At 40.4% G+C, this 23556-nt stretch overlaps 1 protein-coding gene across 1 annotated transcript; it reads right to left on the bottom strand.

Moving 5' to 3' along the window:
• Window positions 1-18156: 18156 nt before the first annotated feature.
• Window positions 18157-22129, bottom strand: LOC139656671 (proteasome subunit alpha type-4). Its single transcript, XM_071534274.1, has 9 exons — window positions 22027-22129; window positions 21531-21558; window positions 21379-21421; window positions 21091-21253; window positions 20851-20928; window positions 20632-20720; window positions 19684-19814; window positions 19208-19331; window positions 18157-18400 (listed from the first exon to the last, which is right to left on the bottom strand). Exons 2-9 carry the CDS (start codon window positions 21531-21533, stop codon window positions 18246-18248), a joined length of 786 nt encoding a protein of 261 aa, XP_071390375.1. The 5' UTR covers window positions 21534-21558; window positions 22027-22129; the 3' UTR covers window positions 18157-18245.
• Window positions 22130-23556: the final 1427 nt, after the last annotated feature.

The following is a 23556-nucleotide window of genomic DNA, read 5'->3' as shown; positions in this document are numbered from 1 at the left end:
GCATAGCATAAGTCTGTAATCCATTACATCACTGGAATCCATTGCAGTGAACTGAACAGTGAAGTGTTAAGTCGCAGCTCCAAAAAAAAAAAGGGTAAAAGGTTTGCCAGCTGAGCACTTGTCAAGAAATGCTTTTTACGCCTCCAAAACAGAAACTCCCAATCCATACTATTTGTTTTTTCCTCTTGCTCTGCAACATGTGATAGTTTCAATAAGCCTTATGTAGCCGTTTTAGAGAAATAAAAAAAAAAAAAACACACTTTTATGGTGATATCCCAACTTTTGACACATGCACATCCCTTCACAGAAGAGCATAACACTGACGGCATCTTTGCTATGCTAACATAAACATGGCGTAATGCTGTCCATCATTTCATTTTCCATTGGTGATGTGTCTCTTTGCATTGTGTCAAACATGATACAATTGGACCAAATGCAGATTATATGCATATCGTATGTCTGTTGAACTCATGGATTGCAGAGATTATTTGGAACTGTAATGCTGAGTTTGAAGTGCTTCAAAAACCTAGTACAGAGGAAGCATGTTTCTATGTATAGGTGTTTTATTCTTGCCTATCCCATGGTGCGTTTTGGAAATGTCCTTGTGAGCCACACCTGTTCTTGGCACTCATAAAGAAGTTACACATAACATGTGGATAACTTGTAGACATGACGTGATTCCAAGGCTTCTCTGTATTTCTGCAGGTTAATCTGTTTTCTGTGAAAGATTCTGCAGTCGCAGACTTGCAAGACTGTGAGAAAATAACAAATTGCACTTAAGAATCTTGATGACAACTTCCTAACTTTGTGATTACACATCTGTGTAAGATAGTAAGGAAATGTTTGTGAATTTGGAGCCAGGCCTAGAAGGCTACTTGCAAATTAAACACACGTTCTTGTCCAATATTGTCCTTTGTGATTTTATATGATGATTATGACTGGCTTTCAGAGCATTGCACCATGTTTCAACAGTCTGCCATACTTTCTTGTGTTGACTTATAGCCACCAGTGCCAGCTAAGAGCTGCAGCGTGCTATTTTTGTGTGGTGCGAGGAGTGAGACAACACTCGAGAGGACATTAAAATTTCAGCAAATCATTGTGGACTGTAACCTGTGACGTGATGCTTCATATCCAGTAAAAAAATGCAACTGAGCGTCAGGAAATAGAACGAGGCTTTGCCAGCTCAACATGTCTGAAAACTCTAAATAAGTTATTTTTGTAATATTTATGTCACTTCATAGCCCAGACGCCAGATGATAATACAGCAAGCCAGAAAATTACATTTTTCAGGGGAGTTTGCCCTTTAAGGAGAATAAAAGTAGATGAAGTCAGTGGTGTCAATTCACTAAACCCTCAGGTACAGCAAAGTCTCTCCATCTGATATCATTTGCCACCAAAACTTCCAAAGCAGCTCATATTGACTAAATTTCTCTAGACAAAATGGAACAATGACCAATAAATAACAAGATATTACTATTTGATTAGTGTGATTGATTATCAGATGTATAGGTCACCAAACTATCACACACAGCTTAGTGGGAACATCGGTCTTGAATGGTCCCCTGATGTGAATTTTTTTCAGATATTGCTTTCAAATAAATTTCTGGTGATTTATACTATCATCCTTGTTCTCTATTACAACAATAAACACCAAAAGATTAGATCTTGACTCACTTAGGCTGCGATATGGCGAGTGCCTTCCATACCCAACTGTGAATCCTTAAATACTCACTCACTTAAACGAAACCTAAACGAACAGTCTACCAAAATAAACTGGAGTGTCGTCAGATAAGTCACAGCCATTTCAGCCGAGTCCCTCCGACCACATCACATCTTCTTCGACAAGACTTTTTGCATGTTCCTCTTCTTCTTCCTCTTTTTTTTTTTTTTACTTTTTACAGGCACCACTTAAAACGTAAAAAAAAAAAAAAAAAAGCCCTGCAGTTCAGTTTCCAGCACTGCGAGACCTTTGGTAGTGTTGGTGGTAGGTACATCTCTCGGAGCATCAATCACCGAGCTCCAATCCAAACACATGTTCAGCGCACATTCTCCTGTTCCCTATCTGCTCCACAGATCCGAGGCATGGCTCTCATCTAATGGACAATAACAAGGCACTTAATAGCGGCAGGACATAGTTCGGTCCCACTCACCGACAGTAAATCAATCTGTTTCAAATAAACATCGGGCTTTTAAAACCACTTGCTCATCCTGAAACCTGGGCCTGGAGCATGACCTGTCCAATTTCTTACAGTGTAGCGAGGAACAGATGAAGACTGTATCCTACCTGGACCTGTTGTGGTGTAGTCAGTGTGCTTGTGAAGCAAAACAGCTTCGCTCGTCATCACATTTCTGTTACTTATTATTCATCTGTGTAATCTAAATACTCCTTCCTGCTTTAAAGGGGCCCTGTTTTAGGAATTTTAAATGTTCTCTTATATGATCAAAGATGTTTAATGCAGATATACCGTAAAACTTCAATTAAAAGCCGAGTTCCCAATTAAACACACACATTTTGACAGATAAAGGCCGGTCTCAATTAGAAGCCGGTTGCCATTGACGCTGCGAAGCAGTTTATTTATTTTTTTACTTGCATTCAAACGTCAGTCACATTCGCTGATCGCCATGGCGGCACAGAGAAATAAGTACGACCTGAAATTCAAGCTGTCAGTTGTCAAATTTGCTGAACAAAACTCAGGAGAAGCAGCAGCAAGACATGATCTTTTTCCGGCTTTCATCCTTTCTAAGGTAGGCTACCGGTATTTTGATACAGGGCTCTCTCTCTCTCTCTGTCTCTGTCTCTGTCTCTCTCTCTGTCTCTCGGAGTGAAATCAAATGAATGATTTGTAATTGATATGTTATTCGATAGACTAATTTTTATACAAGTAATATTCATACTGGTTTAAATAAACAATTTGATAGTGTTTCCCATCTTTACTGAGCAAGAGTTTTGTGTGAAAGGAATTAAAGGCCTGTCCCATATAGACGCCTGTCCCAAATATAGGCCAGTTGAGTTCAGTGTTTGATTATTAATTGAAGTTTTATGGTAGTTCAAATTTTATTTTGTTTGAGTGGTTAAATTTAAAGGTATTGCGTTTTTAAAATTCTACCCTTATTTTACAGCCTTTTTAGGGCTAGACTCGTCTTTATTTCACTCTGTTCAAAAGAAAACCAGCTTGTTACAAAGGGGCGAAAGACTTCTCACCAGCAAGCCAGCTTAATGTCTATGTAGGGCCTTTGGTGGGAGGGGCGTTGGTGATGCACATGTCAACACTGTCCAGAGTAGTGCAATGGGCCAAAATGGCGACTCCAACAACTCCAACAACAACAAACAACAACAAATTTCCTCTAAAAATTGTAGACGTTTGCCGCTGCAGTCAGGAGGGAAACTGTTGTAGCAGCTTCAGAGTTGGTATTTGGTGAAGAGCACAAACCTGCCGCAAAACTTGATCCATTGTGCTTTGTAGTAGAGTCTAACAACTTAGCAAGTATCCAGTTGATTTCGTTCCTTAGCAGATGTCAAAGTGTGACGGACCAAACGAGGACACGCGTGGATTCGCTGTGAGATCAGCCAATCACCAAGCATCAATCCCAGCACTCAATTCAGCGGCCTACAGAGCAGACATCCAGTTGAAGGCAGACTATTTTTGGACTAACTCCAGTTAACGCGTCACAATTGGACTTGGTCTTGATTGGCTCATTTGTCACTTCACTAAACAGTTTAGCAAAAGTTTAGTGAAGTAAAAAAATTTCGAAAGGAAAATATTGATCAAAGCCCTCATATTCTTGAATTTCTTGCTGAGTGAATATGGCTTGCTGGTTGTCATTTTTTCATTTCTTTGTTACCAAACACACAGAATGATTTAAACATTGTTAGTTTAATTAAATTCAGTTCAATTCAGTATTCAAATAGAACTTCCCTTGACCCTGGCAATTGTATTGCATGGCAATAAAAAAAGAAAAATATTTTAAGGAAGGAAATACATTTTCCTTAAGAAATTCAACTTTACTCAAAATTTCTTAAGAAATTCAGCTTCCAAATGCATTTACATTTAAGGTAGTGTGTTAAAATCATTATCCCATTCTCAAGTCACCAAAAGTTTTTTTCTCTTCCTGGCACAATAATGCTCCTGGATCCTCGTAACATTTTAGAGACTCCTGCCCCTTTTTTTCAGTTTTTCTCTCCTGTGCCGGAGAGTCTGAACAACCAATGGATAATGAGCGCACTAACACACATTTGCTATTACAGAAAATGTAGTTTGTCACATTCAATATATTCTCACAGGAAAACCATATTGTAAACATGAACCACAACAAATGACTGTGCTGTCAGTTCACATGACAATACAGTTACTGCTAAAAATCAATATTTTCTGAAGGTGGAATCATTGTCATTTTGTCTGCTTTTTCAGAGACAAAGAGCTATAAGTTGTCATCGTCACAGTTGAAACGCACCAAACCAACTACAGGGGAAAATTCTGGTTTGTAGATTCTGAATTTAGGGCTGGAAGGCACTCAGCAGAAGTAAGAGAGCAGAGCCAGCGAGCAGAACTAATCTCATCAAATATTAAACTTGGTTAGGAGACTTGGTCGAGCCGCTCAGGACTCCGCTGGGATTCCCTGCCGGAGGATCATGGGACACCGTGCACAGGAAGTGAACCTGGGAGGAAGCCATTTTGAAATTTTATTTAGGAACACTAAAGTGACGGGATCTTGTCTGCGTGTCAATCTGCCTCGCTCATTTGGGATTTCATCAAGAAAAAAAAATATATCATCCGATTTTTTGAAGCTACCAGATAACTTATGAAACAGACATTTTAGTAATATTGTGCTATCGGCCTAAAAGGTGCAAAAAAACATCCAAGTAAATCTGCTTTTTTTCAAGGCAGTTTCTAGGTAATTTGTAGCTCAAGCTAACACTTCTTATATGCAAGACAATTTTCATTTTCATGTATATTTCCATTATTTAAGCACATCTACATCTTCCACACGCATCTGTCACCACACATAGGATGCACCAAGCCCTGTGGTACAAAGCCAAGTAAGACGGTATGACAGTGTATTACTGGGAGCGTGTCATGAATGTGAATTTGTGGCATGTGTGTGTGCTTGTGTGTGTTTCTATACATTTGTGTGTGCTTACACTTCTATACACAGAGGCATTGTCATTTTGAACGGACCTGGCTGATAAACCAAGAGGTGTATTGGCCAAACACACTGGAGATTTTGTAATAGGATGTATTATGGAGATTGTAGAACATAATATGTAGGGTGAAAAGTACAAAATAAAAAAATAAGTATTGCTTTGGGGGCACCAGCACCACCACCAACAACAAATACTAAAAAAACTACAACAAAAACAACTCCTACTCCCCTTCTTCGACCATGTAATATAAAATCAATAGACTGAAGGCACACAGAGAAAGCTAAGAAATGCAATAAACCTGTACTGACACCTTTTAATTTCACTGTCTTTACTGTTGGTGTATTTACACTGTCTGCACCCAATCCATACACCCAAAACGCATGTTACTGCCAGCTGTAAAGGGGTCAAAAGACGACCTCTTCCTCTGTTTTGAACATTAAGAAAAAGTGCATATACTGTAATAACACGATTTCCTAATCCCTTGCCATTCATCTAAAAGATGTAAATATTATGAGAGGAAGTGACGTGCGCAGCAATCTGCAGGCTTATTTCAGCGTAGACACCGGAGACGAATGTTAATGCATTAGGTGTGAATGTAATCCAGCTAAATCATGTTTGGACACAATCTGGACACCAGACGCATGTTAACACCAGGTGTAAAGGAGACGTGAATACACTAAAATATGAAAAAAAAAAAATTTGACAAAATAAAAAATGGTCCCTCCGCTAACAACATGGCACTAATCCCTAAAAGTTTTTCCGTGTCAAATCAACAATATATTTTACCAAATACTGTGATGTGCAATGATGAAAAAATGATATACAGTTTGAATAAAAGAGGCCAATGGGTAGTGTGTTGCTTAAGGGCAATCATATGTGAAGGAGGGTTCAGCTGAAGGAGATCAATCACAACTTTAACATCTTATGATTGATTACCTTCCCATTTTGAGATACAATCATCATGACATGAAAGTTGATTAACTTAATATAAGTCGCTCTGGATGAGAGAGTCAGCTAAATGCCTAAAATGCAAATGTTAATGTATGTAATATAAAAGAGAAAGAAGGTTTTGAACATTTTCCTTGACCTGACTGGCATCATTACTGCAAAGAGCAACTTTGTAAGTTAAAATTAATCTTAAGTTAAAAGTACCATGTAACCGCAACGTCCTGGTTCGAGTCCGGCCCGGGACCTTTGCCGCATGTCATCCCCTCTCTCTCCCAATCGTTCTTGTCTCTCTCTACTTTGAACTATCCAATAAAGGCAAAATGCCCCAAAAAAACAAATAAATCACCTTTGAAAATCCCCATCCCCACCCAAAAAGTACAATCTATTAGTCGGCCTCTGCACTCTTGCTGCATCTTGGCCGCAGCTATAGTCTGAACTGTATTTGGGAAAGTGCAGGTTCTGAACTGCAGGTGGAGTTTTTTTCGGGCTGTGGCGGGTGGTGTGAGGAGAGGCGGGGGCAGTGGTGGGGAGGTGGAGGTGGAGGGAGTGGAGGAGAGGGAATGTTTGGGAGGTAAAGTGAAGTGCCTTACCCGCGGGCGGCCAATGGGTTGGCACTATCACATCGCCCTCCATCGCCTCCACTCAGCTCCTCCAGCTGAGTCGTACTTAGCACCATTCATAATGCATGGTCGCCCCCCCACCCCCCCCACACGGTCCTGTCATGGCTTGTTCCCTTCGACAACTCAGCCCAACTCTACTTTTGCCCCTAAGAGGATGCTAACGGTTGCATAATTTAGATGCCGCCCGCTGTTTTCAGGGCTCGTCTCTTATCAAAAATGTAACAGTTTCTGGGGGAGTTTTATTTAAAGGGGGCAGTGGAAGATGGGCCGGTGGAGACAATGGATGTGGGCGTCGTCCAAAAGTAGTCCGACTTTTCTCCGCAACTTTTCCGAAACACGGCGATGGCGGTGACACGTATGGCCGACTGCTAACATGTACACATGCACATACACACGGTACGAGGAACAGAGAGAAGGTGCTGCATATTTAAAGGCATAACATTTCTGATGAACTAGAGCAAGACTAACGAGAGCAGCTCATTTTAATATAAGACTGTGTCGACGGATCTCCAACAGGGAGGATTCGCTTGTTCATGTCAGTTGTTGTATGCGACTTGTATATTATTTTTGGTGCATTTTCACCTTTATTTGACAGTTCAAAGTAGAGGGAGACAGCAAAGATTGGGAAAGAGAGGGGGATGACATGTGACAAAGGTCCTGGGCTGGATTCAAACCCAGGACATTGTGTTTAGGCCACTGAACCACCAGGATGCCCCGACTTTTATCATTTTTAAGTCGCGTTACTAATTTGGCAAACTCAACATTCTCCCTCAGATGTTGCTGAATGTCTTTCTAAAAAAATGAAAAGTCTGTGTATGTGTCTGTGTGTGTGCGTGTGTATGGGAGGGATCAAAGTATAAAGTATTTAATAAATCAGAGTATTTCTTAAAAGGAGTTGATAAAGGGGAACAAAAGGCCTTTTGACAGTGATGCAGGGAGCCGGCGTGGACAGCTGCAGTCGGGCAGGTCAAGGTGAGAGAGGTCGCTGGGAGACGAACACCTGCTGTACTGCAGGACCAGGGAAAGTGTGTGAGTTCAGGCTGTCAGAGAAAACACTTGAGTTACTCTGTATTTGTTTTTTATAGTTAGTCTACTTCGGTGCCAGACATTTGGCACATTGAGTGCCAGAAAGTTTAGACAATCGAAGGAAGGCATTTGAAAGTCAGTTTAGTTCAGTTCTCTGTTACTGACAGCTTTCCTGACACTGTCAAAAGTTTCCTGATGTTGTAAATCCCACCCATCTAACATCACAAACAGGTTAAGTCTCAAATGCTAAGAATTATTTGCAAATCGTTGCTGTTGGGTAGCTCCAACCTTTTAGGAATTAAGAGCCTTGTTTTTAGCTTGATGACAATGTATTGTTGACATTATCCAATGGGTATTGAAAGGGTTTCATAAGCCCAGGAGGTTGGAAAATTTTCTGAACCCAGAGAGAAACCATGTAATCCTTCAACTAAAATGAAAACATGAAAATCACCAAAATTGGAGATATTAAGTTTTCATCTGACAGTGATGAAATGCTATTCGATGTATGTCAAAGAGTGGAGATATTCCAAGAAGGCCTAATTAGGACCTGCACATCTAAAAGCCATTAAATTGGGTTAATTTTTGTGCCATACCTCCACTTAGCATTCTGTTTTTTGTTTGAATGGTGTGGTGACGTCTTGGCGGGTGCTGGGTGGACACATGAAAACACAGACATACAAAAAGCCACATTGAACCCAGTGCATCTTTGTGCATGCAGGATGTGAAAAGCTGAACTACTGAAATAGTATTGTCCAGGTTGTTATCATGGGGCGGGCCTGCTGAAGCAAAGCCTCTGAAACAACCTTGGGGCTCCACTGCATTCTTACATTTCATTCTGTTATAAAAAAGAAAGTAACACAGAAGCTCCATAGAGGAGTTGTGAACTGACATTAAATGGGAAAATTCAAAAACATCTTTAGGCTGTAACATTTCTGGTCATTTTGTTGTTTGTTGAATCAGAAAATAGAACAATTATTCTGCATATAATGGAGAAATTCACATTGAGACTGAGTTCTAGGTGTAATTCAAGGTGGGAATTGATGGAGTTAATTCCAAACACAAATTTTCTGTATTCTTGATTCCAAAAACAAAAACGTAGAGGGTGCAAGCAGATCTTGTAAAATAAACAGTGCAATATTAATTGTGTGTGGTGTAGAATTAGGCATTTTGTTAGCAGTCAGCGGCAGTGCCTATAATACCTGGTCTAGTCTCTCCCTCTCCCGCTTTCTCACTCTGTTGCCGGGCAAACTTGAGCCACTTGTACAGAGAGGAATTAAGCTCTGGGATTCACTCATACATGAACATGTGGGGAATCTACATTTTGTGTACTGTGTTGAATCGACTCCAGAAGCTTTGGAGTCGGTTCTCGATTCCCAAATACCTGGAATCGAAGAATCGATTATTTTTGGAATCGACTCCTGGGGTCCCAGTAAAGCACCACACAGCTGCTGCAGCTTTCTGAAACAGCAAGTAAAACAGTAAGAAGACACTGGGAGGGATATTCAAGAAATCAAAGCACAGTCACACCTCTTCCCTACGTTAACTTCGCCCCGGGGCATTTGGGTACCGCATAAACACTGAACACTATGCAGAAGAACGGCCTGGAGGGCAGTGTATTAACCTTGGCACTCAACCCAACAGCTCGGTTTGTCATTGTGTTACCTAACCTTGCATTGTGTTTCATTGGTGAAGTTGAATAACAGCTAGAAGAACATGGCAGAGGCAAGGAAGACCGGCATGGTTTGCTAGCTATGTAACATCCAAACTGGGCTTTCCTGTAGCAAACAGAAAAGACACATGCTGATCCATGTCTTCCTGTAGTGCTGTGTTGCTCTTAGTAAACAGATCTTATTCACTCTTGTTAGGGCTTTTTTGCCTTTATTATGATAGTTTTACAGTAAAGATAGACAGGAAAGATTAGGAGAGAGAGAGGGGGATGACATGCAAGAAAGGTCCTGGGTTTTGTTTCTACAATATAAAGTTACCAAACAAGGCAACAGTAAACATGTCGTCCCCCATGAATGATGAAGTTCAGTAACAAATGTGTCACCTTGTTTTGAGCTGTAACTGTAGTTTCCCCTTGGGCCAATCAGTGTTGTTTTGGATGCTGGAATGCAGCTTTGAGATGCATCATTTCCCCAAGTTTTGCCACAATCGGATCAGTGGTGTCTGAGATATTGCGTGTGACACGTGGATGAGTGAGGAAATGATGTAGTGCCACCCATGCAATCGCACCTTTCTAAAGCGAGGGAAGAAGTAAATCTTGGAATTTGAAGGTTTTGTGTGAGACTTTTAGCAAAAAAAAAACGAAAAAAAACAAAAACACAAAAGTAATACATTAGAAATCAGATCAGTTCATCCAACTTTGCCATACATTCTGTCAGTGGCATCAAATGTTGGAATACACATTATGTAGAGGCGATTCATCATGGGTTTCTTTTTGCTTTAACAGAAGAGAGAGAGTTGCATCAATGTGCAATAGCAGAACCCATTGGTTTCCATGAAGAATGCCAACAAAAGTATTATGCAAGCTGTTTTTAGAGGCCACAAAGCTATAAATCTTTTCCTCATTGTGTGACAAGTGTCCCACGAAGAAACAAAACAAAACATCAAGGTATTTCCTTGGACAAACTTATGATTATGGGACTAAATAGCATCAGTCGTCACTGCACAGGCTCAAACCGGTAACACAGAATGCACAATTGCTTTTGGTGCAGGAATACTGTCAAGCTATTGCCTTTATTTGGTTTGATGCTGAATTCAGGTTTATCATGCATGATGTGTGAAGTGGTTTCTTACAATTACTTTTCTTGGATCCATCAGATGTGAGAAAGGTGTAATTCTGTGCTGCTCTGTTTAGAAAGCAGAGAGTGACGTGGTTTGACAGAGGTTGAACAGCAAAGTGGATTGAGAGCATGACTCTGAACTTTCCATTCCTTCCCTTCCTACTTGACTGCTTCTCCACACAATAAGAGTCCATCACCACTGCCTTATTTGGTAAGCAATGACAAGTGCCCATTGTTCCAGAAACAGACCAGCGCCTCTGCAAAAGCATTTTAATCGTGGTTCAAACAACAAGAGGGAAATGATGGGAACAGCTTACCTATACTTACGAGAGATTCAAATAAATCACAATTGACAATATTAACAAACTGCCTCTAGTGTTTGATGGGAAAATACAAACGCTGTCAGGTGAAAACCTTGTATCTCCAAAATGTCAACTTTTCAGCAACCAAGAAAACAGCCTTGACTTAAGCTTGACCACCATGTAATTTTGAGTTTATCCAATGGGGTGTGAAGCGGTTTCATAAACCCAAGAGGTTGGAAAATATTCTCAACCCATATATAATCCTTGTAATCCTTCAACTGAAGTTAAAACATGACAATCACCAAACTTGGAGTTACACGTTTTTCACATGGCAACAGTGACACGATGTTATTTAGAGGTCCAGTGAATATTCTGTCCAAAACGTCTGACCAGGCCAGTATACCACATAACATGCTATTATGTGCCAGTAGCAACAACAGCTTAATGCAGCTCTCCATAATAGGTCATATCAGGAAGGCTTGTAATTATTGTTTACTTCAATGGAAATCCTGGCTCCATTTATGGTGAAGCTCTTGTTCTGGGTCTGTAATCTCAAGGATGCGGGGATCACAGAGCTGCAGCGCTGCTCCGTAACCCTCGCAAAATTATCGTCATGGATGAGAAGATTATTTAATTCCTGATTCCTAGTAAGGTTAGGATTTCAGACAAGAGTGTGTGGCCTTAAATAGGGACTTGATGGTAGATAGGAGGGTTGGTATTAGTGCTATCTGATCCCCATGTCCTGTACCGTGTCACTCGCTCCAAAATGAAATCCGGCATGGATTTATTTTGACTGCATGAGTTACATGTTATCAAGGTGAAGGGAGAAAGATTTACTCACCCAGTCCAACTTTTTCTCCCAGTTCATTTTCCCCAGCTGACAGCTGACAGCAATTCTTGTGTACAGTGTTTTTCAGTAATAGAAATATCATAGAGCTTTCTTTAGCTGTAAGAGTCTTTTTAGTGGATCACATTTTTCAGTCTAAGCCATATTTGACATACTGCAACCTATACCATATTGCTGTTGTCGTATCTCCTCGCATCTCCAAAATGTAAACTTTCCAGGAACTAAGAAAAACAGCCTTGTTTTTAGCTTGACAAAGATGCATTTCTGAGTTTATCCAGTGGGTTTTGAAAGGTTTCGTAAGATTAAGAGTTGTAGAATTTCCTCAACCCATAGAGGAGCATGCAATCCTTCAGCTGAGGTGAAAACATGAAAATTATCAAACTTGGAGTTATGTGGTTTACACCTGACAGTGACGAATGTTCAGCAGAGATAACAGCTTGTGTTATGTCAATGTGTGAATGAATAATACCCCCTCAATGACTTATAAACCTATGATTTGTGGGACATACTCTCCATGAAAAAAGCACTACTTTCTTCATGACCAGTGGACAAAGATATCAAGAGAAGGGAAGAGTGGAGTGAATCTTTATTGTCCCCGTGGGGCAGTTTGCTTCACAGCCAGTAGTCAAACAGAAAAAAAAACACATAGTGTACACATACAACAATAAACACACAGTAAATAAAATAAATAAATACAGCAACAGCACCAGCTAATGATGGAAGCTCAGAACTAGTTTGGATTCCACTGGCCAACAACTAAATATGACCTCTTATGCAAATTTATTTAGCGGCCGGGACAAAAGCCTTCCCGTACCTGTTGGCGCCACACTTGGGGGGAAAGCAAAAAGCAAAGCAATATGCTCCCTGTCGCAAATCCCATAGATGAGACTGGAGAGAAAAGCCGAGCCTGTGAGCCAGCTCTGTTAGGTTCACTGGGTCCAAGGCAACGCTAAACAAGAGGCTGTGTGGTATGATCGTCTCCTGCGCTGCCTGCCAGCGATATGCGGCCAAAACTCTCAAGATCAGTGAAGGGATCAAGATCAAGGGCTTTGAAATGGCAACAGTCCCTCGTCATGTTTAGCCTCATATGCTAACCGGTGTTTTTCCCCCTGGGATGGAGGGAGAGATGATTGCCTCGCTGGGACACTCCCCCGGTTCCTGTCTGCTCTCATACTCCCCCCTTTTTCTCTCTTCGTTCTCTCTTCCTTCCTCCTCTATCTCCTCCTCCTCCTCCTCCTCCTCCAGCACTAGCAGGATAACATACCGCCTGCCTCTTGTTTGGATAAGTTAGTGCTGAGACGTCAGCCTCGGTTCTGATGTATACCACCTGCCTTGGCCTCCGGCTGACCTCGTACTCCAGCTCCCACTGCAGAGACATTCCAGTGCTTTTCTGGGGCCGTGTTTACACTGCAGCAGATTACCCTCCTCCTCCTATCTGCTTCATCACGCCGGACAGTGGTGGGCCTTTTCACCTCCGTCCAGAAACAACCCTCGGCCCGTGTGGATCTGGAAGAATAGGAGCGGTACAGCCGGCGAGAATGTGTATCGTCCCGAGAGATCTTCAGCGGGAAGAGTAGCGTTCAAGAGTAGGGATTTTTTCGTAAAATTAGTGAAATTTTGGAAATGGAAATGAAACCCTTCCAAACCCATGTAGTGAAATGGGATGTGGGCTTGTTGTCAGCGGACCGGGCATCTCTGTTTCTCCGTCTCCAGTCCTCCAGCTGCCAAGATCCTCCCCCTCACAAGCCGAGCGAGACCAAGGGCTCGACGCGGCGAGGGCTCGTGTGAACACCATGACCTCACCGCCTCTGCCCTTTGAATGAATTAGCGCTGTTGATTTACACTTTAAATCCGCGCAAGATCCCAAAACGAAAGGTTGACGTCAAATGAAAAAGGAAAAGAAAGATTTTCGTTTTAAGAGGCTGGCCCGGCTTTTATCTCGGATTTCAGTAACTCGGACTTTAACGGGGGCAGCGCCGCTATTTCGTTCGATGTAACCTTCAGCTTGGTCTGTCATCAAGGTCTGATAAGAGCAGCTCGGCCATCAAAGTTGTTTTACTGTATGATACATTGGCTTATGTTAAGGCAAATACCACGATATTAAAGGAGCGCCCCTATTTTTATATTGGAACCCTGTTATCACCCCATAATAAATTCAATTTCACAATCACAATGTAATAAATGTATTACTTTTACACTCCTAAAACATTCGGACCACACAGAAAAAGCCCAAAGCCATGGGAGATTGTAACGACTATATATGTGGTGCATTATGGGTATTACAGTTTTGGCCATTTTAGAGCTTTCAAAGCCTCGCCATTTTAAATATTGAACATTGAAAATGTGAAAAAGTTGTATCCCAGTCCAAGAACCACTTTGCTCATCTATGTAGTTGAAGTTGTAGTGTCACGTACTAGACTGACAACTCAACCAATCAGAATCCTCCACACTGCAGTTAATTGCATTTTTAGGCAGGCAGTAACAGGGCTAAAAATATTACAAATTTTCCTTTCAAGATCACTTGCAGTCAAACGCTGTCAAAGAAATTTGTGGGGTTTTTTCTTCCTCGCTTGAATGAATCCTGAAAAATTTGTCAAAATGAGTTCATCGTCTACATCAGTGATTCTCAACCTTTTTCATATCAAGGACCCCTAATTTAGTACACATCTCAGACACAAATCTGAGAATATTTTATTTTTATTTTTTCCACTTCTATCTGTATGTAGAGAGATAACAGTGAAAAAAATGACCAAAATAGTCATTCTTCTACATTCTGTAATTGTGTTAAGAAATAACGGTGAAGATTAACAATTGATCAATTTGCTGGAGACCCCTTGGAACCCCCTCAAGGTACCCGGACCCCACGTTGAGAAACACTGGTCTACATGATCAGGAAGTGGACAGATACAGTAGGATATGATCTCGGCCTGAGGAGTTTTCTGGAGAGATACATGTGATCTAGGAGTTTTCTGGACCTGATTCTGTAGCATCAGTCAGAATAAAAAATAAAAGTTTTACTGGCCATGTGAGTTTGCAATCTGGCTTGGTGGGTTGCTCACGTAAATCACATTAAACACAAAACAATACGAAATTCTAAAAGAAGGAGTAGATAAAACAAATTTAAAGTGGACATTTAGGGAATAGGTCTGTTTTGGGTATAAGGTCAAGAGAAACCAGGCAAGACATTTGGGGTAGTAAACCCTGTAATGGTCATGTCATGATGTGTGGTTCAACATTACCAGCAGCTGGTTTCAATCCTGTATACTGTGACCACCTACACAGTCTGTAACTGAGTGGCCATTACTGATCACACACTGATAACACACACACAGTGTCAGACTCACCACCTGCTGTTTGACTCATCAAAACTCTATTGGTTTTACTCATCACATGACATGAACATCATTATCTCCTGCACTTTGTGAAATCATCCTTTGATATACAAAATGATATATTAATTACAAAAAAAACAATGCTGAAACTTCATCTTATCTCATGACTTAATTACCACATAATCACTTATAATCTGTTTGACTCACGTACAAACATAAAATTGATATTTAGACAATATAGCAAGGCAGTGAATGTAATTAATGTGTTAAAATCTGTCATAGTCCTTGCAGCAAGCAGCACTAGCCTTTACATTAGGTCTGCAATTCTGTGTTGATCAACTGCAGTGTCCAGTATTTACTGATCAGATCCCATCTAACTCCTTCCCTTAAACAAAAGATTGTTCTTCTTTCACATAATTTATATTGGCAACTGTGGACATCTGAACATGAAATGCCTTCATTTTGGATCAATATTGTTATTCTACATGGAAGCATTTTTTCTGACATATTAGCAGAAAGACGAGCGTCACTAACCTCAAGACATTCACTCAGTGCACACTATCGCCATCAAGTGGCAAGTGTCTTAGATTAGAAAGAACATTTAAAAGTGAATGAATGGACCGAGGTGACCATGAAAGCACAATTTGAATCATAATCTGAAATGCACTGGACCAGGGCATGACGCAATTTTCTGCATCATAGAAAGTTTTCTTTCAATCCATAAAAAAAAGGCAGAAGGCAGAATTTGTTGCAAGCATTGCATGTGACAGTCAGTGGAAATAATATGCCTTATCATTAAAAGTTATATGCGGGATGTCTGTGTAGATTCATTTCAGTCATCCAGGTAGTGAGATGTCCAAAAAAACACAGTAAAAACAAAATCCACTGAACTTAAAATGAAGACCTGCCTACCTGGAACCTGGACAAGTTTTGTCCTCAGATCCTGGGAGTCACCTGGGGGAGAGAACCTCTGACATTTTAGTGAAAGCGAGCAACATACTGCCATCATTTATAACTGTATATGAAAACAGGCTGAACCAAAAGATGCAAACATCGACGGGATGAAGGTCTGAGGTAACATCTCACTGGCTTATTGAAATCCTCATCACCAAATGGCTCGTCACAGCATACTATGAAAACTATAATCTGTCAGTGTCTGTCCCTGGAGGGCTACAGACACATTTATGCATATGATTTGGGAATGCCCAGATTATTTAGATTTTGGCTGTGTTGCATTATGTATGAGTGAGACAGCAGAGAGGTCCATATACCTTCATCTCAGTGTTGTTATTAAATTATTTTTCTAATCTACAGCTTTCCAGAGCAAATCGCTGCAGTCTATTGGCAGGTTTAACAGCAGTGTTGTGTTGCTTTACACTGGAAGCCTCTACATACAGTATATTCATAAAACACCAATGGACAATGGACAATGTAAAGATACTCCATTACAAGTAAAAGTCCTGCATTCAAAATCTTACTTAAGTAAAAGTACAGTACAAGTACAAGTATTGGCAGCAAAATGTACTTAGAGTATCAAAGTAAACGTACTCATTATGCAAACTGTCCCCATTTAGAGAGTTATATTTTTCATAAATTATTGGAATATTAATACTGATTTATTGACATACATGTACATGTAAGCAGCATTTTAAAGTTGTCAACGTGAAGCTAATCTTAACATTTTAGCTATACTTTTTGGTAGTCTAATCTATAACAATGCTATTTTATAGTTATTTTATAAAGATGATCAAATGTTTTAAATATAAAATATTGATCTGAAAAGTAACTAGTAACTATAGCTGTGAAATAAATGTAATGGAGTAAAAAGTACAATATTTCCCTCTAAAATGTAGTGGAGTATAAGTACAAAGTAGCATAAAATGGAAATACTCAAGTAAAGTACAAGTACCTCAAAATTGTACTTAAGTACAGTACTTGAGTAAATGTACTTAGTTACTTTCCACCACTGCATGTGTGTAATGAATGCATTTTTATTTATGATATAGTAGTGGAGGTCCTGTGACTACAAATATCAGTAAAATTATGTCATCGCAAAAACAAAACAGGCCTTTCAGATGATTTTACCCACCATGCACCACTGTAACAATACATCTACAGGACTAACAGCACCATCAAGTGGCAAAGAAAAATCCTTCATTCGATAGAGAGCAGAGCATTTATCACGACACGAAGAATAACCTGAAGAGCAAAGGACCAACACAAAGTCTATGATCATTTGATGCACCAGCGGTCTTACAGCTTACAGCTTCTTTTTGATTTCCTCCATGACATTAGTGGTTTGAAGGGGTTTTCGGAGGAAAGCCAGCAGCACCGTCAGTGGGTTTGAGTCTGTGCCCAGTTTCAACATAAGCAACATATCCTGTTCCTTCCAGCATGATCAATGGTTTTATTAGAGATCAAGCAAATTCAGAAACACGCTCCAGAGCTTGTGAAAACATTTCTATCAAAGGATTTCATTTGTTTTAACTCAATTAGAAATGGGATGCATTTTTGTGCATCGACCCGTTATCCCCTTAGTGGACTGTTTGTTTTTGACTTCTTCTAAATGCTGTTCCACTACCAAACCTCCTTCTGTATGTTGGTTACTTGGTGTTAAAAGCATCATCCTGTTTCTCATTTGGATTCTCAAAATGAGTTGGCATTCAAAGACGTGGCAGGAAGAGAAACTACTTCATGTTCTTTTCTGTCTTAACGATAAGATGATTTTCTGTGGGATTTCTAATGGTTATGTGTTACTTTATTGATCCCTGTAGGTAAATTCTCTGTTTGTTTGCCCCCCTCCACAGAGGTCAGAGGTCAGGGTCAGATACAGAGCAACATCACTGGACCTGGTATGGATTCAGTGTCTTGCTCAAGGACACTTCAGCAGCAGGGTGCATGCTTACTTACAGTATGTGGTTGATGGACATTCTCTCTAACCACAAGGCATGATATGATAATACATATACTGGAACTCTGGGGAACTCTGAATTATTTATGTTAAACTACCATATTAACACACTGGATTATAAAGTTACCAAATAATTAACAAAACACTTTGCAGTTAAGAAGAACGCTGATTTGAGGTTCATTTTCCCTTTGAATCTCTTCCCTTTGTTTTGTGATGAGGATACTGACACCGACATATCATCAACAGTTTCCAATGTTTTAATGTAAAAGACAAAACACATTACAGGATTTGGTGAAACTAGGGGGGGAAAAAATAAATCAGACGGTGCGCTCATTTGTCCTTTTCTTTCTGCTCCTTCTCCTTCTTGTCCTTCTCAGCCTTGGCCTCCTCTGCCTCGTGTCTCTTGATGAGTTCCTCCACCTCCTTCTGTTTCAGCACCTTGATCTTTGTTTTCCCGTCTTCCCGGGTCAGAGTGGCGATCTCCACTGAAGAGGACAAAGAATTATTGTGTTACATATTTCACTTTCACTATATCTGGTTGCTGTTAAGGGACCGGGTTCACAAAACGTCCTTAGGAAAATAATCTTAAGAGCTTTATTTCTTTGTAACTTTAGTCTTAAGAAAAATATTAAGATTATATTTGTTGAAATAGTGCTTCAATATTTTCTTAAGTTTATTTTAATGGGATTATTGAAAGCAAAGTTCTCAAATTTGTTCTTAAATTTTAAGTTAACCTTCCACTTGCCTTGGAACTGTTGCAGTGAAAAGGTAAACCTCTAAATGAATTCATTTCAACACATTTTAGACAATTAAGTAGGTATTTCAAAGTATTAATAGTTTTATTTACTGTACCTTATATTTTAAGCTTAACATTTTATAGTTAAGCTTTTATTTTAAACTGTTTTTATCTGGTGTATGTACTAGCAAATCAGACAGTTACACTCAAAAGGCCTTTAGCTAAAAGGCAGTAACAAATATCTGAGCCTTTTCCTAAACTCAAAGTTACTTATTTAATAAACCGTAAATATAGCAAAAATGTACCGGCCAGTGTGGCAGGTGACCCTTATTGATTTATCTGCCAAGGATAATCTTACTGGCATTTGGCACTTGGTATGTGGTTATTTCGGAGTAACACTTTGTGCATTTGTTTCATTTTAGCTGGAGTAAATCATAGTAGCTAGTAAAGCGAACAGGCTAGCTGGAACGCCCCAGGAGTCAGTAACAGCCTACACAAAGAGCCTGTGATTTCACATTAAACTAATTAGAATATGAAGCCAAAACAAAGTTCTCACCTTTCTCTGCTGAGAGCTTGCTGACATCCATAGTTTTGTTGAGGACTTTGACGGCCAGGGCCAGAGCAGAGGACAGAGTCATCTCCCCCTCTTTGAAGTCCTGCTTCAGCATGGACACTGCAGCCTGGGGACAGGAAGTCAGCATGTCAACACAACACAGAGGAGCAACTGAATTTCAACACTATGCATGGACAAATTCATTCATTCAACCTCTCATTTGTCGCTGTAAATAATATTGCCAACCAAAACAGCTACAGTTTTGCACCATCTACAGTAAGAGCTCAACTACAAGTCAAGTTAAATTTACATCAACTTCTTCTAAAAAATAAAAACAAAATTGTATGTAATTCACATTCCTGACTGGGATATCACTTTCTCTTATTTGGGAAAACACAACAACTGTGCAACGCTGCTTGGTTTATCTGATGTGATTCATCTAGCACGCAGTCTCATCATCACCGCTGCATCAGACTTACAGCGCTGTTGTTGCCGATGCAGGTTGCCTTCCAGCCTCCGTAGTTGCCGCTGGGGTCGCTCTGGTACAGCTGGAAGCCGTAGTGTTTGTCCCAGCCCATGTACAGCAGAGAAACACCGAACGGCCTCTTGCCTGCGGAGACAAACCACAGAGCTGTTTCAGAAATCCACCATCCATGTGAGTTTTACACAAAGGAAGATTTGTCTGTGCTCTTTCAGCCTGTTTCCCAGTAACAGATTTAACCAACTGCCATACAATAGTTTTGAGAGAGCGATTAATCATTCCTCCCACTAGTCTGACTTCTGTGACACACTGTGTAAAAGGAAGGACAAATAGATATCGCTTCACAGACTGTAAACCTCTCCCTCCGCCTCCCACCCCCTTAAAATCTTGTGAGGTGCGAGTTATACAAATTTTAATAGCCAACTAGTTATGTGAATGCAGAGTTCTGGGTTGGATTTGAACCCAGAATATCGTGGTCACATGGCACGTGTCTTAGCCACTGAGGCACCAGGACGCCGTTGTTGAGTTTTTAATAGTTCATCTGAACATGCCGTTTAAATAAAGGTATTTTAAATATATTTTGGGAGAGTGCCTTGGATCTTGTCTTTGTTAAAAAATGGAAAGTATACAGTTTCTGATACTGAAAGTGTTTTTTTTCAAGCTGACACTAAGCATATGTTAAATGAACTAAAACAAAAATGCACAACTGAACACAAAAGACATTTACACCCCCAAACATAAGGTAATGGACCCCTGTCAACAAGACTAGGTGTCCCTAGTGATAGCAAAATGTTAAACCGACATTATGTTAAACTGCAGGTGAATGCATGGTGCTCTGCCTACAGCGCAGCCTAAAAATAAGGAATTCACTCGACTGCAATCCTTCAGCAACATGAGGCGATACAGGCCACACCCTGACATGCAGGGTGACCACCATGCAGTTTACCTCCAAACTGTGTGTAGGCCTGCTTGATGTCACACAGAGCCGTCACCAGCTGCTCACAGGGGATTGGCTCCTGATACTGCAACAAATATCTGTGAAGAGAAAACTGAACTGGTCAGCAAGCACTGAGGAAGTTTTAGAAGCCTTGTAGGTGAATGTCATTAATAACTAGAAACTTAAGGAGGAATATCAATCGTTGACAGAATTTCCTCTGAAACTTACCTCTGTGCAATTAGCCGCAGCTCATTTGTTAGTACGTTAGCATCTGATGTAATCCCAGCAACACTGCAAGCCATGTCTCTGAAAGACAATCACACAAGAGACCACAATACAGTGCTGAACTGAAACAAGCATGACTGTTGTTTTTATATAAAAGAGGTGCTCAAAAAGTGTCAACTTCAGATCTAAAAGAATGAGTAAGTGGTGGCTGCTGGGCGTCCATTTGTACTTCAGTTCACTCACTCGTTCAGCTTGTAGATCTTCTCAGAGAAGAAGACTTCGTCCAGCAGCTTGTGGATGTTTCGCCTCTCTGCGGCCAGCAGCACTCCGTCGTTTGCCAGGATCCCCAGACATGTTCCAGCGTGACCGATGGCTTCCATGGCATACTCCACCTGATACAGCCGTCCTGTTAAATATAGTCACAAGGTTTGTTTTGGTCACATTTGGCTAGAAATGTTAAAACCGTGAGGACTTGGCCAGTGGCCTGTTGAAGAAGCTAGGCAAAGAGAGTCAGAAAGAAATAACACTTGCCTTCAGGAGAGAAAATGGTCGTCCGGGAATCATATCTGCGAGACTAAATAAAATCAAGTAGCAGCTATTAACAAAACAAGCATACTGAAACAAATAGTAGCACATTTATGACTATAAATGTATTTGTGATATTTATGAAGACAGACACCCACCATTTTTCACTTGACTGGAATTTTAATCCTGCAAAATAAGACAAAAGTTGTGATAAACTACCACCAACAAACACAAACCAGCAGCATCCATACTGTCTGTCAGATAAAACGTTACAGCTTGTTGCTGATGGGACTGACACAGCTCCGCATTTACAGCTAGTGGACAAAGCATCTCACATGCTAAACCTTAAAATCACATCATCTAAGAAGCAAGTACTAGAAAATACATTTGGGCCTAGGTTGCTAGCAACAACACCATGTTTTTCTATGATAATCCACTCCTCTCTACTCCTCAGTGCCAGTGGACGGCAGCTAGCTAACTCTAGCAGTGAGAATGAATCTGCAATATCTGTGCATGCTAGTTTGTTAGCATGCTAGCTAGCTAGCAATAAAGAAACTGTCTTCTGATTTGGACAGCGCCAGATTGGTCGCATCCTGTCAGATGACCGTGAAATAAAACAATCCTGAGACTTATGGTAAAATACATATATATTACCTTCGTTAAAAGAAACAACGTTAGCCTTCCTTCCCAGGCTGAGAAGTCCACTTTCAGTTTGATGTTGCCTGACAGACACACACTGGGATCCTGCGCAGTTTACATAGCAGCGCCACCTGCCGTTCTGGAGGACCAATCACTTCTTCGTCTTTAACATTTTATGGCGGTTGGCTCCAATAAGTCGCATTACCGCCACCTACTGGCTTCTGTCAATATTGTGGAAGAGGATAGGGCCATGTGAAAAATGTGAGGTTTGAGATTAGACTTTAGTCTTAGATTTCTGACTTTATTCTTTAATTCTGACTTTATTTATCTCACTCATAAACCCTGATCATCATTATTGAAAAGGAATTTTGCATTGATTTGTCACACTTAGAGCTGCAATGATTAATCGATTAGTTGTCAACTAAATTAATCGCCAACTATTTTGATAATCGGTTTGAGTAATTTTTTAAGAAAAATAAGTCAAAATTCTCTTATTCCAGCTTCTTAAATGTGAATATTTTCTGGTTTCTTACTCCTCTATGACAGTAAACTGAATATCTTTGGGTTGTGGACAAAACAAGACATTTGAGGACGTCATCTTGGGCTTTGGGAAACAATGATTGTCATTTTTCACCATTTTCTGACATTTTATAGACCAAAAAACGAATCGATTAATTGAGAAAATAATCGACAGATTAATCGACAATGAAAATAATCGTTAGTTGAAGCCCTAGTCACACTAAACTGTGACAAATCTTGTTGTCCCTGGTCATGAAGAAACAATGTAATTGTGTATCACATTTGTTGCGACATCCCACAAAATCACTGATCAGTAACCTGTCTCTTTAAAAAAAATAAAATAAAAATAAACTCCTGTTGGTTCCCTGCTGCTGTACCAGTTAACAGAATGCAACAATCAAAGGGAATAAAGTCTGCAATTTTATTTTCAGCCTGCTAATTCCCACATTTTTGTAGAAAGCCAAGAATTACACTCATTTGAAATATAAAACACATAGATACAAACCAGCACCAGAGCATCAGAGTGTCAGCAGTGACTCTGCTTCAGTCTGACAGACAGACTGGACTGGTTTGTCCTGGGCTTGTTGGGAAACTCAAGCTGTAGCAAGGCTGAGGACAGAGAAAAGATAGAAATGTGTTAGCTGATACTGAAGATGGTTGATGAATGATAAAATCTGCACCATGCCTCTTTTGAAATGGTCAGTTACTGATATCTGGTAAGTTGTGAAAAGTGAAAACAGGAAAGACAGAGAGGTTTTCAGGTTTTTCAGGTTTTCAGATGTAATCAAATGGAGAATAGTGAATCACTATGGCAGGCTGACAGGCTGCTGTCCAACCTGAGGACCTGACCTGTGACTGGAGGAGAGGAGAGAGGAGAGGAGAGAGGAGGACACACTGGCAGACAGAGAGGAGAAACTGACTGACTTTTTGGAGGAGACGCTGGAGCACTTTTGATAAATGTTATGTTGGACCCTCGTGCTCCCCGGCAGAGTTTTTCTTCCAACCCGTTAAGGTTAGTTTTGAAAC

The sequence above is a fragment of the Centroberyx affinis genome, unplaced genomic scaffold (assembly GCF_046629955.1).
Source record: "Centroberyx affinis isolate AG114_WGS23_722 - 3 ecotype Tasmania unplaced genomic scaffold, CSIRO-AGI_Caff_v1 ptg002510l_1, whole genome shotgun sequence".
NCBI classification, from domain to species: domain Eukaryota; kingdom Metazoa; phylum Chordata; class Actinopteri; order Beryciformes; family Berycidae; genus Centroberyx; species Centroberyx affinis.
Note: the sequence above shows the minus strand (reverse complement) of the source record. Positions and strands in the feature narration are given on the sequence as shown.